At 43.7% G+C, this 15,369-nt stretch overlaps 1 protein-coding gene across 1 annotated transcript; it reads right to left on the bottom strand.

Annotated features, from left to right (window-relative positions):
• Positions 1–12,453: 12,453 nt before the first annotated feature.
• sox3 (SRY-box transcription factor 3) lies at positions 12,454–14,274 on the bottom strand. Its single transcript, XM_070912808.1, has one exon. It carries the CDS (start codon positions 14,079–14,081, stop codon positions 13,179–13,181), a length of 903 nt encoding a protein of 300 aa, XP_070768909.1. The 5' UTR covers positions 14,082–14,274; the 3' UTR covers positions 12,454–13,178.
• Between the last annotated feature and the right edge of the window lie 1,095 nt (positions 14,275–15,369).

The raw sequence follows: 15,369 nt of genomic DNA, 5'->3' as shown, positions 1-15,369 counted from the left end.
GCCCTGAGCCCACTCCTCCCCCTTTTGTCACCCGGGCATTCCGCTTTGGTTAGCACACACAATGGGCGCTCAGTGCTCACCCTCCTGACACTGCATTCTGCCTGTGCACCAGGGAGTGGGCACGGGAGGGGGAGGGAAAGGGGTCCAGGGGGGAGGGTTAAAGGATGACAGCAACTCGCCCCATGTGACCGAAATGCCATCAAGTACCCCCCCCCCTTCCTCTTGTTCAAAGACAGTCATCTAACTTCACCCATCCATACAGATGGGCAGTAAAACTAGTGCCAGCGGGCCTCGTTGGCACGGTGAAAAACAAAACCTTGAGTTTGCTAGCCAAACAAACGAACAGGTGTCTCTTATGGCTGACTGGCGATGTGGAGCCCTGCCTCCATCCAGCTTGCCTCTCAGAGTTTGTGTGCCCAGCTACATGTGTGTTCCCTTCATCTTTACGCTGCTGGCCACACATCCTAAACGGAATTTTAAGACCTGACTTCAGAACATTTTTGTCTGAAAAATTAATCCCCTACATCGACAACGGTAAGAGTAAAATTGGCATAATTACAAGTCCAGGCTTTACCGCTTTGACATGTTTATCAAATATTTGGAACTCTTCCTGGCCTCCACGCTGGTATAATGGCAGGGCTTGACATGTCATGGCTTATGGTATTTTGTAAATATCTGCACATGCACAACTGACAAACAGATGATTCTACATATCTGAAAGTAAATCCTATAAGTAATAATCTCCCATGTACCTAAACATGAAAACACACTCAACTGTAACAAGAGCAGTTTCCTTTCTAATCTGTACAGATATGACTCCTCCTGACCTTAACAGATGCTACAGCACACCATCATCCCGCGTCACCTGAAAGAATCGCAGGTGCAAAAAGTTGAGAATAAAGTTGCAGAACGTGTAACTACACACTGAAATTGAATTCCTATTTAGGGATAGCAACCAGTGGAGGGCAAGAGGATGACTGGGTCTGTATATGTGTGTGTGGCAGCAGCTCAGAGGCTGGTGGGGGGTTAGTTTGAGTTTCAAAGACCCTGCTTGTTCGCCCATATTTCACACCACGGTGACATCTTAAAGCCTAGACAGGCCTGGTTGCTTCGCCCTCTCTTTCACTTTCTGAGAAAAAAGGGGAATTGGGATGTAAGGGAGGGGGTACTGAAATATATGCAAATGGTCCCCCAGAGGGGATACGAATTTTATGGGTTTAGAATTTAGTTCAGCCAACCTGAATAATCAAATGTGGGAACAAAAAAACGAGCCCCCCACCATCCCACCGCAACAACTCCGTACCTCGAGCTTCAACCCCCACCTCAGGCCTCATCTCTGTTCCCTCCTGCCAGGTCTTCACATAAGAGGAGCTCAGTACATCCAAACTCTTATTAGGATCTCCTTACGGGGCAGGGGAAGGGAAGAGAAATGAGAGGGGGGGAGGAGGAGGAGGAGGGGTTTGAGGAAAGGAGAAGAGGGGCTAGTGTACCTGATCAGGCAGAACTGCCGGCTCCTGATTACGACACCATTTTCTCAGCAGGCTTCCCAGCCTCATCCTGCTTCTGTGAATATGGAGCATAGGGCCAGCCAATCCCCTCAGCGCTCCCTCTCATCTAATGGCAGAATTAAGACCGTTTAGAGTGATTTCCTCTGCCTTCATGGTCGCACTCTGAAAGAGCTGAATCTTTTTCCCTTTGCGCCGATTTACAATGTGGGGGGTCTGGCATGCAACGGGTGAGAGAAAAGTTCTACATGACTGAACATAACATTACAACAGGTGGGGAATTGAACAGAGACTCTGCAAAACATGGCTGAGAACAATTTTTCTTCGCCTATACATTTTAGATACATTGAACCACTATTTCAGTTTGGTAGAAAAGCTTTACTCTTGTAACACACTTACCTACATGTGGGTTTATGAGTATACAACCAGCTTTCCTGTGGAACTCTGTCTGTTGTCTCCATCACTGTGTGTTTCATTTTGGTCACCTAAGTCAGGCAATAAAACATTTACAAAGTGACGTCACATGTTTGAATGTATTTTCAAAGTAAATGGTCTATACAGTGTTTCAGGTCACGATTTCATAACTGACAATGTGTATGTCCATGAGAAACAATTAAGTATACAAAGTAAACAAAAGCACTCTGATCCATTTATTTTTTTATTTACCCAGTGCCTACATAATATATGTTTACAAAACTCACACATTTTACTGTTGCACCTTCACTTGACACCTAAGGGATTTTGTTTTGTAAATGTATTTTGTTTGCCTGACTGAAAGCTTCATTCAACACACAATCTGAGGAGTCCAGTTCTGATTTAAGACGAGAAAAATATCCTCCTCCAAAATATGACAGAGAAGAAGAAGTACTCAGATATTTTACTCAAGTACAAGTAGCAGTACCACTGTGTTGAAAGGCTCTGTCACAAGTAAATGTCATACATTCAAAATTTCAAAAAGTACAAGTACAAAAGTATCAGCATCAAAATAAACTTAAAGTACTAAAATTGAAAATACCTATTATGCAGAATGGACCATTTTTGAACTATATATTGTATTATATAATTTGATTATAATCATTAGAATTAAGAAAATAAAAGTCTAATTGAGATTTCCTGAACTCACAAAAGACACTGTTTAAAAGGCATTTTATTTTGTGTTTATTTAATATAGTAAGATTAGTTTAACTTATTATTGTGACTGCAGTTTGTTTCACGTTTTATCCTGTGAAAACCATGTATCTCCAATGTTGGTGATTTTGAGTCCTACTCACCCTCCAATTTATATACTTACTATAAAGCTTTGGATTATTTTAAAAAAGCATTGTAACAAAGCTGAAAACTTTTCTTAGCTCATGAAAAGTTGACCTTTTGGAGATACATGATTTTCTAGGGACATTTGAGATTTCCTAATTTTACATACATGTAATCCCTAAATGGAAGCAGAGCATGCCAAAGGTTGAAAGCTGATCATGTGTCAGATCAGACTGATTCATAATGACACTAACCCAAACAGGGTGTAAATCTGGACGCAAATCTGCTTAAACTCACTCCTTCTATGTCAAACTGCATTACATCAAGCCCATCACTGTGGAATATGGCATAGCACCATATCAAACATAACAACCACAGTTTGAACCTGTTGCTTTTGTATTTCTCTTGCTTAATGATTCCCCCACTTTTCCTCCAACCTCCAGTAGACAAATCCTTCAGCTTTATTGCCCAGACTCAAGGGCTGCAGGTGCACAGGCCACAAAAGGGAGAGAAGAAGGGGGGGTCGGGGGGTGGTGGTGGAGGGGTGGAGGAGGGGATGGGAAAGAGAATGGTCAGTCGGGAGATAAGAGAGGAAGGAACAGAGCCCCCCTACCCTGGTTTAACCTCTACACCCACCCATCCTACCCACCCCCCCCAGGCCTTGTCCCTACCCTGCAACACCTCTCTGTTTTGCTCGACTGCCCTGCCACACGTGACAGGAGTGCAAACTGCGAGTGGTGCCGCCTGGCGCTACCAGGCCTTCCTGGGTGTGTGTGGCAGGGGACAGGGGGCAGGCGTGGCAGAGCGGCCATGTGGCGGGAGCGGCCCTTTTCTTCTAAACCAGTAGAGGAGCAGTAATGACTATGAGCTACAGCTGTGCCCACTGAGGCTTGCCCTACCTTGCCCTGCAGTGGCCCCTCAACCTCATCTCACCACGTTGCCCTCTGCTTCTGGCCTCTGCTACTGTTAGTGGAAGCTACAGAGCATGAATGTACAATGCTTTTCTACACTAAAATGAATGTGGGATTCCTCAAAAGAGATCAAAATGGGTCTTATGACTCTTCATGGGGGGGTAATGTTGAAGACCTCAACAGTTTGGTAGGAGTTATCCGAGAGTAGAGATGATGTTCCTACAATAAAGCATCAAATGTTTACTGAATGTCACAGAAAACAGTCCGAATATATTTAGTTTAAGCCAAATCTTTGTACATTTCACCTCCTGACACGGAATTATTAACAGACTCTACTTTTATGTGTAGAAATAAGGGCTGAAACTAATGATTGATCTACATATTCTCTTGATTCATTGATTGGCCTTTACAATCTCAGAGAAATCTAAAGGAATATGTCCATCTTCAAATATCTTGTGTTGTCCAATCAACAGTCCAAAACCCAAGTTTACAACGATAAACAGATTAAACAGAGAAACGCATCAATCCCTCACGTTAGAGAAGGTGCTACCAGCCGCTTAAAAAACAATGAATCGATTATCTAAATTGTTGTCAATTCATGTTCTGTCGATTGACAAATCAATTAATTGACCTACTAGTTCAGCTCTAATTGAATCGGGTCGTGGGATTGAAGAAGTTCAACACTGGTGTAGAGACTGTGATCTGGTTGAAAACAAAAGTGAAACTGAAAACAAAATTGAACAAGTGTGAATCAGTGAAGAGAGCAGTACTTAGATCTGTGATGGGGATGAGTGTAAGGGAAGTATAGTTCAAAGAAAGTAAAGTGAGATATGAAAGTGAAGTTTTTGCATTTGCAGACATAAGGCCGCTACCTATAGTAGAGGCCTAATATTCCTTCTGAGCCGTCTAGGTCTTTCAATTTTGATTGTTTGTTTGTTTTATGTAAAGTGCAGCACAGTGTACAGTGAGGTGACACACTTATTTTATATATAAGAATATGCATATATAGTATACAGTTAGTGTATTTGTACATTCATTATTGTAACTTGGGTGGTGTCTTATAAACCTGATAGGGTGTGTCATAAAAATAGATTTCATTCATTCATTCACTATTTGTTCACTTTTGGAATTACTGCTGCCACTCAGTAGGTGTCGCATTGTGTTTTCATCATCTTTTATGACATCTATATTGTATTCAACAGCAACATCATTTTCTTTTGTGTCTATTTCTGAGTATATCATTGAGGACCCTGCATTTCTGAGCTCAAAAGCAGAATTGTGATAATGTGGAGAAAAAAAGAGAAAAGAAATAAACCCAGCCTCATCATTAAAGAGGCTTGTTTGGTTTGTTTGTAGTTTAAATGAGTCAGGTTAAGGGAAGGCCTGAACAGGACACACCATGTGAGTCACAGTTTGAGGCGTGATGCCAGTGAAGAAACACCTAAATGTAACTAACTGAAATAATTAAAAACATGGTGTGGCGGGTCCAAGTGCCTCCATGCTTCCACCTGTAAACAAAAAGCCACGTGAGTGACCCTCTATACACACATAATATGCTAGCATTATACTCTAGCTCACTCTCTGTCACACATACAAATATAAACACACAAACCTGCCTATGTTACTGGAGCTGCCGTGCTGGGAACACACCCTCGGGGACAGGAATAACAGGCCACTCCAGAGCGTGAGGACATCTGAGACACAGTGGCACCATACAAGCATGAAGACTCTTTAACGTCTCCTTATCTCCATCCCTAATCTGCGGCCGCTTCACCGTCAGCTACTGTTTACACCAACCACAAGTCAAGAGTAAAAGCAGAAAATGGACTTTCTTAATTTTCAATGACTAAAGTCCACTAGAACGCCATTGAGGAAGGCCTCTAGTGTGGAGGGAGCCTCATATTGAATACGGATTGAAATTTACATGACAACTTAGGAAAAATGCTTTTTTATTACTCATTCATCCCCTAAATCACTTGGCTCCCCCACTCCTTTCCTCTGCCTGAGCTATTAAATCACCATCTTGACCCTGCGACCTGGGGCCGCAGCCATAAAGAGCCCCCTGTGGGTCAGAGGCCTGATTGTAACATTTGAATATGAAATGGACTTGGTTGGGCCTGGAAACAGCCCCATGCGCTGAGACACAGGCTGACCCCCAGGAGAGAGGCCTGCCTCAGCAGCCCCGGGACTGGAGGCTCCCTCTTCTCTCAGCGAGGATTTACTTGGACTTGAGGAGGAGGGAGAGGCAGAGAAGAGGGCTGAAGTCGGGGGTGGAAGGGTGAGGGTGGGGAGCGAAGCTGGGGTAGGGGTTGAGCGAGAGTGAGGGAGAGGAGACAGAGAGAGGGCAGACATTTGAATAAGACAAGAAGCGATTGGTGTTTGCATGACAAAGGAGCCCGCCATCTCCCCTGATTGGTGTCACAGTGCGGCACTAAAGCCATGCAACCCCCCGGGGTGGGGTGATGTGTGGAGCACAGGCATGTTTATGCATCCAAGGTGTGATATTAAGGGGGACATAGTGGGGGCCCGTTGTCAAGTTTCGGGTTAAGAAGTTTGAGCGCATATTCCTAACAGGAGAACAAGTTTGCATTATTCCGAGTATAAATTTACAATTTTAAGTGAAAATCATGTCTAAAACTTTTTCTCTTTACGGACTATGCTTTAAACTTTAGAGTCAGCTATAGATGCTTTAATAGAAGTAGCATTAATGCATAAACCCAGTTTCTGACAATTTAGATCTTACTTTCACAGTTCGAACTACTCACCAAAAGTATTTGCTGAGATCTGGAAACATGGTGAAGTTGTTACAACAAAGTCCAACAGGGCAAGACACACAAGCATTCAAGCGTTCAGAGAGGTTGTAAACAAGCCAACAGTTTAGGCAGAATCACTTAGTATTTGGAAGGAAAAGCAAAAAGTGAATGCATCCGAAATGACTAACATAATAAACTGCCATTGCAAAGAGAAACCGGGCAGTAAGTATGGTGCATCAAAGTTGAACCAGAAGTTCTGCCTGTAACCTTTAATAGAGGCAGTTTGGGTAATAATTTCACTGTTCCTGATGCTCCTATTCTTTCTAAATAAGGTAACCGGGGAGTTTGTTTAAGACTTGTACGATTGTCTGACTTTTTTGCTCAAAGTCTCCATGTTCCCCAGTCTCAGTAATTAAGTTGGTGAACAGAATTAAATAAATAAAAATCAGCCTCGGAACTGAGAGAGTCCAGAGAAAGAAGGTTTAAAGCTGCTGCCAAAATACTGTATTATGTTTGTGTTTCTTTATCTCTCAGTTTCCACCTTGTTTCTGAAAGTAAATACTGGCTACGTGCTGCCCTGTTCCCCACCTGAACTCCCAAGCCTCCTAATTATTCCAGAAAGGTGTGAAGACCACCACCCTCACTGTCCCCTGCTGGGCTGTCAGTGGAGTCGTCAGCTACTGCAGGTGGACCTCTGGCACCACTGAGTCCTGACCGTCCATCTCCCTCATGCACACACTCCCATCTTAACGTTTGATGGGAACAATGACAATACGAGAGCAGAGATGAGAGGGGATCATATGAGTAGGCAAATCCAGGGGCTATGAAGGGGATTTCACAGCTCAATAACTTTGGACAATTTGTTTACAATCCCCATTATTACAGGTCCCATGGGAGTAGGTGTATGCATAAACACTGATTCATTTTAGATATTGCAGATTAGCTGTGAGTTCATCCACTCAGGAGAAGGATGCAAAGGCGCCTAAAGTGCAAGAAAAAGTACCGCAGGGGGTCAAAGAGAAGAGGGATGAGGATGAAGGAAGCGTGAGTGAGAGTTAGCGAGGTCACACGCTCTTACTCACACACACACACACACAGAGTACGCAAGACACACACACACACACACACACACACACACACACACACACACACATTAACCCCCTGCAGACAAAGCCTCCACAGGCTCATCTGGGCAGTGCTGCCGGCCCTCAGGGACACACCTCCAAGAGAGATGGCCTGACTAACTCTCCATGGCAACTAATCAATAAGTGACAGAGTCAGTCAGGACTGACCCGTAGCCTAGTGTTCCACCTCCCCCCATGTTCCCAGGGTTACACTCCCATAAACCACACACACACACACACACATACATATATATATATATATACATATATATATATAGACTGGGCTACACTAAAAGACAAAGTGCCCCCAGGAAAATAAATCTTTGCTCCTACTCTGGGTGCATTTGACAACACACCTTTTTTTTCAACATGTGCAGGTGTTTTTGTGTATGGAGTGTGTGTGTGTTTATGGGGCGGGGGCACACGTGGGCACAGGTTACTGCATGAACACAGCTCCTGACAATAGCGATATGATCAGAGGGCTTCTGATGGAGCACCACACCACCATTGTGTGTCTGTCAATCTGTGTTCCCTCTCACTGTCCTCAACAAACACTAATCAATATCTGTGGCCTAGATGAGAGGCCTAATCTTCCCCCCTTGTCACCCCCTTAAGTCCTTACCACCCCCCCACCTCCCTGACTATGCATTGTCTTGCAGGAGTCCCATACTCACTTGGCTGTCCCTAGGCATAGTATATACATTAGCACACATACACTTGGCCCCATTTCTTTTAGGCTTCCAAGAAAAGGTCAGAAGTGGGGTCACAACAGTAGTTTGGCAAATTAAAAGCAACGCTGCATGCTCCAGTGTTCATAGACAAAGTGATGTGCGCTACAGAAAGGGACCATCTGCAGCAGACACACTTTTACGCACTAGAAAGTCTTGCTTCCTTAACACACATTAGAACCAACCGTTTGTATGTAATTGCCCTTACAGGTTATTCAGGAAGAGGCCACTTAATCCAGTTTCATACATAGCTGCGTGCTTGTGTATATGAGTGTGTGCGGTTTTACTCATCTTCCTCTAATCACAATTACAAGCGAAAACAAGTTCAAGTAAACCTCAGTAGTGCTTAGTTGAACAAAACATCAGAAAAACTCTCTAAACATACAAACCGGGCCTCAAAAAAACAGAATGCTCCCATTTCAGCTGTCCGTGTGATTTGTGTTTGTTTTGTTTGGGACAAAAGAGGCGGTAATCCTGTCTCATATTTGACACGTCTCATATTCACACACACCTGCTGGGGCAAAGTAAACACACTTTCAGAGTCAGACACCTAAATGGATGACCCTCGCATTAAAAACCTGAGTCGGGATAAACCCTAAAGCAGGCATGTTGACATGATATGGTGAAGAGAGACATGCCCATTCCGGATATGACTGATGAGAAGTCGCCACATCACTAATGTACATGTGTACAGTCTGTACATAGGTGGAACAACATCATGGCCACGGTGCTTGGCAATGATTCTTCTCCTTAGTTTGAATCATTTCACAATGATTTTTGGTTTGACTTGGACTAATTTCCACCCTGCTTTGTAGCACAGGTGTCAGGTGTTTCTAATATATCCTTCAACAGAGATCTCCTGCATCAGATCAAAGCCGAAGCTTTGGCTAATGCAGCAAAAACAAAAAACATATCAGACATAATTTTTTCACTTCAAATGTAATTTTGCACCCTAAATCCATTTCTTTACGTAACCGACCCTATAGCAGCTCGGGCGCCTGGAAGTCTAATAAGCCCTTAATTCAAGTAATTTACTTTCAACTGACATAAACACAAGTAACTTGCTGCTGGGCGGATGCAGTTTCTTGAGTGGCGGCATGCTTGCCTTTGAAGCATTTCCCACTCAGCATTCCTTGTGGTTGTGTAAGGCATGGCGATCCAACCACAGCTATCATTAATGAGCCATTTGCATCACGGAACAAGTCTGTTGGTGCTCACATGCGTTCAGGCAAGGAGCTGAAAATTGGGGATGTACTTAAAAGGAGGAGAGGTATGAAAATGGTCAAATGTGTTTTTTCTAGTGTCTCCGGTGAGTGCTGTCAGTGAATGAGTGAGTGAGTGGGTGAGTGAATGGAGAGGGGATTGAGAGGACGGTGCAGTGGAGAGGGATGGCTCTCAGTGGGTCAGCCCAAAAGCCCTGACCCCAGGAGGATTTGATGCCATTTTCCCACGCAGGGAGTCGACCTGAGAGGAGCTCGTTAACAACATCTGCCCCAGTTCAGGGAGATTAACCCCCACCCCCAACCCCCGCACCTCTACACACTCACACACAAACACACCGCTCTGCTGTCAATCTCAGTACCTCACACGAGTCCCAGCACTCTGGACAGGCCTGCCAGAGCTGGACAGGCCACTAGGCCCCTCCAGGCTCTGCTCAAAGGGCCTCCTGGAGATCCCAGCCACAGCAAATCAATACAGTCTGACTCTGTCATAGGTGGAGTCCCTAATCGCACTCGTCCATTCATCCGTTTCACTCAAACTATGTTGTTGGATGATGTCTGATCTGTTCATCAGAGGAGGTTCCAGATTTGCGTTTGAGATTACGTGAAGAGTTCAGGTGTGTTCCTGCTGGAAGTCGCCCAGCCAGTCGAGCAGGCGAGTTAGTGATGTCACCAACGTCAGCCTGTCAACCAGATTTGTGTAATGAGTTTTCCACTCATCACGCTGACGTAAAAAAAGGAGACACACAAAACGCACTCCCATTGCCTCTACCACCTTGTGCGCATTTACTCCCACAAGACATGCAATTGACAGGGCATGTTCTGACATAATATGAGGAGAGACACATGTGAAAAACAGGATCGACTGAAACACGGCCCACTGCCGCTGTTAAGCAGGAGCCCTTCATGCACTGCACACATACATAGGTGCGCGTAGACACACAGTGGCAGAATCCACTGGGAATCCGCTGAATCCATGTTCTACAGGGCTATAATTAGGTTAGTTTTTGGAGAGGGGGTTAAACAAACAGGGGCTGTGAGGTCATAGGCAGATGGAAGTGGGATATGCCTGCACTTGCTGAGTGGGCACAGAGCTCCACATGACAGGAGAGAGAGGCCCTCCGGGCGCTCAGCAGGGGGAGAGCAGGGGGGGGGTGGGGAGCCCAAAAACTCGGATGGCCTCAGTGCCAGAACATTCAAACACAATAAACAGCTATGCACCGTCCAGCCACACACCTCTCTCCAAACACAGATTTTCACTCCTAAATTATCATTAGGCTGGAAACATCAGTGCCAGTCACAGAGAGCTGAGCTGTACTGACACATTTCACTACACTGACATGTTAAAACTTCTGCATCAAGCAGAAACCTCAACATTTCGGGCGAAAGTTAACCCACAACTTGGTGTATTTATCAAAAGGAGTTTTGCAGGTGAAAGCCATCCTGAGGTTTCGTAATTGTCTGAGTTTGATAAACAACTAAAAACCATCACTCTCGTCCAGCCCACAGCAAACACCTCTGACACAGAGGAGCAGGAAGAGAAAAGCTGCTTAATTACAAAAAAATGAGTTGGAAAGTGTGATTAGGTGACGGGTGGCTGCTGGCACGCTAGAATGACTTAAGACCCTGTCAGTGAATGCAGGGAGGTCTGGATAATCTTTCCCTCCACAAAGGTGCGTGGGGCTAATCCAGGCCGCTGTGCTGAGCTGTGGATCAAGTCCTACAGGGAGTGTGGGAAGGCCAGCAGGACCGCCACTGCTCCGGCCCTCTTGGTGGCCAGAGCTTATTTATCCTAAAGGTACACTGCCGGCCCATTCTTCCACACACACCTTTGCATTATTAGAGTGCCAGCCACAGTGAGCACATACAGTTTATGAATGTGATGCAATTTCAGTGTAATTTGATGAAAAATAAAATCCACCACAAAGATTATAGTGGCTCAAGGCATCACTAAATTTTAACAGGACCAACTCAGAAGTGGACAGCAATTTAAAAAGGTTACCAAATGTAAACGAGCACACCAGAAGTTTCTCTGTGCACTTCAGAAATTATATCAAAGACTAAATGAGAGAAGTCGTGCAACATACGTATTAAAATACTTAATTGGATTCTTTAAAGTCATTTATTTACATTATTTTCTTTGCCAAACTGAAAGTCACAAATTATACGTACTTTGGCACATCAGCACTGACATACAAAGTACATTTACAAAACAAGTTTCAGACGGCATCTCGTGTGTTTTATGGGGTATATTTAGACATTTTAGAAAATATTTGTGACAAGTGTGAAATGATTTGTCGCCCATCCCATTTCTTTGTTTGTTTTTATTTAGATTCTTAGATTCATTTTTGTAAAAAGTAGAAATAATCAAACTTGAATTCTTGTGATAAAACACATTGAAACAGACAATATTTGATGACAACCTGTTGAATTAAATACTCAGTCTGTCTTCACCAAGTCAACACTGAAATAAAGTGAGTGAACTTGGTGAAGTTGAAGAAAGAACAACTTTATCGAGGCAAAGACAAATACAGTTTCTTCTCATCAACTATTTAAAAATGAAGACTACCTTCATTTTCAACTAATGTCAATTTCAAAACTACTGAGCCTGTTTACCAGAAATATTAGATAAAAATTCAATAACCTACAAATGATGCAAAATTATATTTCTTATTTTAAGTGGACGTTCAAAACGATGCATAAGAAAGTCCAAGAAAGCAAATCATTATTTCACTATTCTTTAAGGTTGTTAAAAGAGACTGGAAGACCTAATTATTTAAGAAATCTGATGTGTTAAAGTGGAAATGACAGATCAGATGTTTGGAGATCTTCACACATCACCTATAAAATAACCACTTTTCAATATTAAGCTCCCTTGAGATACAACCTGCACTCCAGAGATTTTTTAAAAACAACCAAAGTCAAATACCCAAACCTCATATCACACACAAGAGACACAAGTTATGTTTCGTACAAATTTATTCAGCATTTAAGAATAGAGGATGGTCTTAAAATATGTAGAAACGTCAGTTTAAATAAACATTTTCGTTCAGGATAATGAGTAAACATGACACTGTCAAAACCATCACAGAAAATAACAATTTTACAAAAACAAAATTTGAACATTTTTCACGTGACAAAACATCGGGTTCACAAGCTAAAAAAGAAAAAAAAAACATCTTACTATAAATAAAACTTGCGTTTGCGACCCGCACAGTCTTAACATTTCATTTTAACCTATAGGTCAGGAGGGGGGAGGAAAAGAAAGAGAGAGAGACTACAAAATTTGGACACAGTCGAGACAACTGACATTCTACAAATTAAGTGTAAACATTTATGAACCAACTTTCCATCCAGCTTTTCTGAAACACACCAGCCTCTCGTAATGAGGCCACATGCCTTTTCACAGAGAGAAAATATGGCATTAATTAAAATATAGAAGTCCAACTCTTCTACATAAGTTGATTGCTTATACTTGTGATAAAAAGCCTCTTTGCAATGCAATTTACTCTGATGGGCTCAACGCTCAGTTTCGGTCCATTTTAAAAAGCATCTAAAATGGACTCAAACTCAGGAGATATTGAGATAAAATTGTTTTTGAACGTTGTTTCTTTAGCAACCAAAAAGTTCAAGTATCCGAAGTACTTTTTTTTTTAAAGTTTGAAGTCTTTTTCTTTCTGATGCTCTCAGATGTGGGTGAGAGGTAGCGTCCCATTGACGCCAGTCCCTGCGGTCTGATAGTGCGGATGGACGCTGTGTAACCGGCTGCTCTGCAGGGAGGAATGCTCCGCGCTGTCCCCGCCGGGAGGCAGGTACATGCTTATCATATCCCTCAGGTCCCCCAAACACGCCCGCTGAGAGTGGGACGTGATGGCCGGCGGCGGTGAGCTCGGCTCGGTCTTGCACACGGACGCCATGGAGCTCAGTCCCATGGCGCTGGTGGTCTGCTGCGTGTACGCCGGAGACATGCTGTACGTGGACGCCGCGTTCATGTAGGTCTGAGCCGAGGACATCATCGGGTACTGGAGACCTGCCATCTCGTATCGGTGCATCTGCTGGATCTGGGGGCTGTTCATGCTGTGATGCTGAGGGTAGGCCAACTGGTCCTGCATGAGGGAGTACGCACTGTTTGTCCACCCGTTCATGTGCGCATAACCGTCCATCCGCTGCCCCACCGACACAGAGCTGTTGACGGCGTTGGCTCCTGGCGCCAACAGTCCCCCGGGCAAAGAATACTTGTCTTTCTTGAGCAAGGTCTTGGTCTTCCTGCGGGGACGGTATTTATAATCCGGGTGCTCCTTCATGTGCATAGCGCGTAGACGCTTGGCCTCGTCGATGAATGGCCTCTTTTCGGCGTCGGTCAGAAGTTTCCAGTCAGCGCCGAGCCGCTTGCTGATTTCAGAGTTGTGCATTTTGGGATTTTCTTGAGCCATCTTCCTCCGCTGGCCCCGGGACCAGACCATGAAGGCGTTCATCGGCCGCTTCACCCGCTCCTGGTCGCTGACACTGTTGTTCTTTGCGCCCTGCGCCGAGCCCGAGTTGGACTGCGGGAGCGGGGTCTTGAGCTCGGTTTCCATCATGTTATACATTCAGGCGGCTTTTAGTGTTCACTCACAGGCACATAAAAAAAAAAAGTTCACAAAACAGCGCCAAAAGTCAAAGAGGTAGAGGTACTGACCAGTCTCATAAGAAGATGGGAAAAAAGTTGTGCCCAAAGAGGCAAATGCGTCTGCAGGTGCTTCTGGTTTCTCTCCGCTCAAAGCTGCTCTGTCCCCCACGGCTCTGAAACAGAAGTCTGTAAAGTTGCTCGCCAAGCTCATCTGTTAATAGGCCTAGTGCCCGGACCATGTGATGTGGATTGACAGCATGACAATGAGGAGCAGGCGACCAATCAGCGCGCAGCTCCCATACCCACCGTGTAACCAACCGGAGCACACGGCGCAGTGTTTTGGTTGGAGGAGGAGGGAGTGGTAAAGTTTTAAAACAGCAGCGCAGCTCAACAACCTGAGCCCAAAATGTTATAGATTTACAACCTTTACAATCTGAGAATGGAGATGAAGGGTTAACGGAAAACGTAGCCGACTTAGTTTTTTGTATTGAACAGGTGTTGCCTGATGGCTTCAAAGTCGTTTTTGGAGCAAATTACATCCAAAATTGGGTTATTTTGTAAACTTTCTTCTACATTTGGGACTAAAGGGAAAGAGTCAAACACTCCAAAAAAGTTTTAAAGACTGCCTGGGACCATGTAGGCTACACGAAAAAGAGTACATGTAGTTTATATGCTGCAGGGAAACATAAGTCTTCAGACATCAATGTCAATAAATTAATTGCAGAGGCGAATCCCAACAGGCCAAACCCGACCTATAAAGAGTGCAAATACTTCAAGTAAAAAGTGGAATATTGGAATAAAATGTGCCCTTGGCCGAAAAAAAAAATCCTTTCATCTCTGCCTGCTGTCAAATGTGTGTTTTGTTGCTTTAATCACAATTTCACAAAATAGATTTTGCAAACATAAAAAAAAGATTTAGAAAAAAAAGGATTTCTGTCAAAACTCTCAACACACTGAAATACTTTGAAAAAAAAAAAGGTGGCTTTAAAAAATTATTTATGATAACATTTTTTTTTTGCAGCACCTGCTCCGAAGTTTTCCTCAAGAGTTTTTCAGTCTCCTTCGCGCTGGATGAATTTCCTTTAAAACAACCAGAGGATACAAACCTGCCGAGGGGCTGAAATAATTAAACTTCCCCTCTAATGTAATTTAACTAATGTGGAAGAATATTCTCCAAGTGTAAATGTTGAAATAAAACAGAATAAGATTGATGACTCCGCTAGTATAAATAAAATAATATTCTGATTGTATTAGAGAAATTAATCCGC

This window comes from Enoplosus armatus, chromosome 10 (assembly GCF_043641665.1).
Source record: "Enoplosus armatus isolate fEnoArm2 chromosome 10, fEnoArm2.hap1, whole genome shotgun sequence".
In the NCBI taxonomy this organism is placed as follows: domain Eukaryota; kingdom Metazoa; phylum Chordata; class Actinopteri; order Centrarchiformes; family Enoplosidae; genus Enoplosus; species Enoplosus armatus.
Note: the sequence above shows the minus strand (reverse complement) of the source record. Positions and strands in the feature narration are given on the sequence as shown.

Excerpts from the sequence above, each read along its gene's own strand:
- sox3 (XM_070912808.1), bottom strand. The coding sequence starts at position 14,081 with ATGTATAACATGATGGAAACCGAGCTCAAGACCCCGCTCCCGCAGTCC.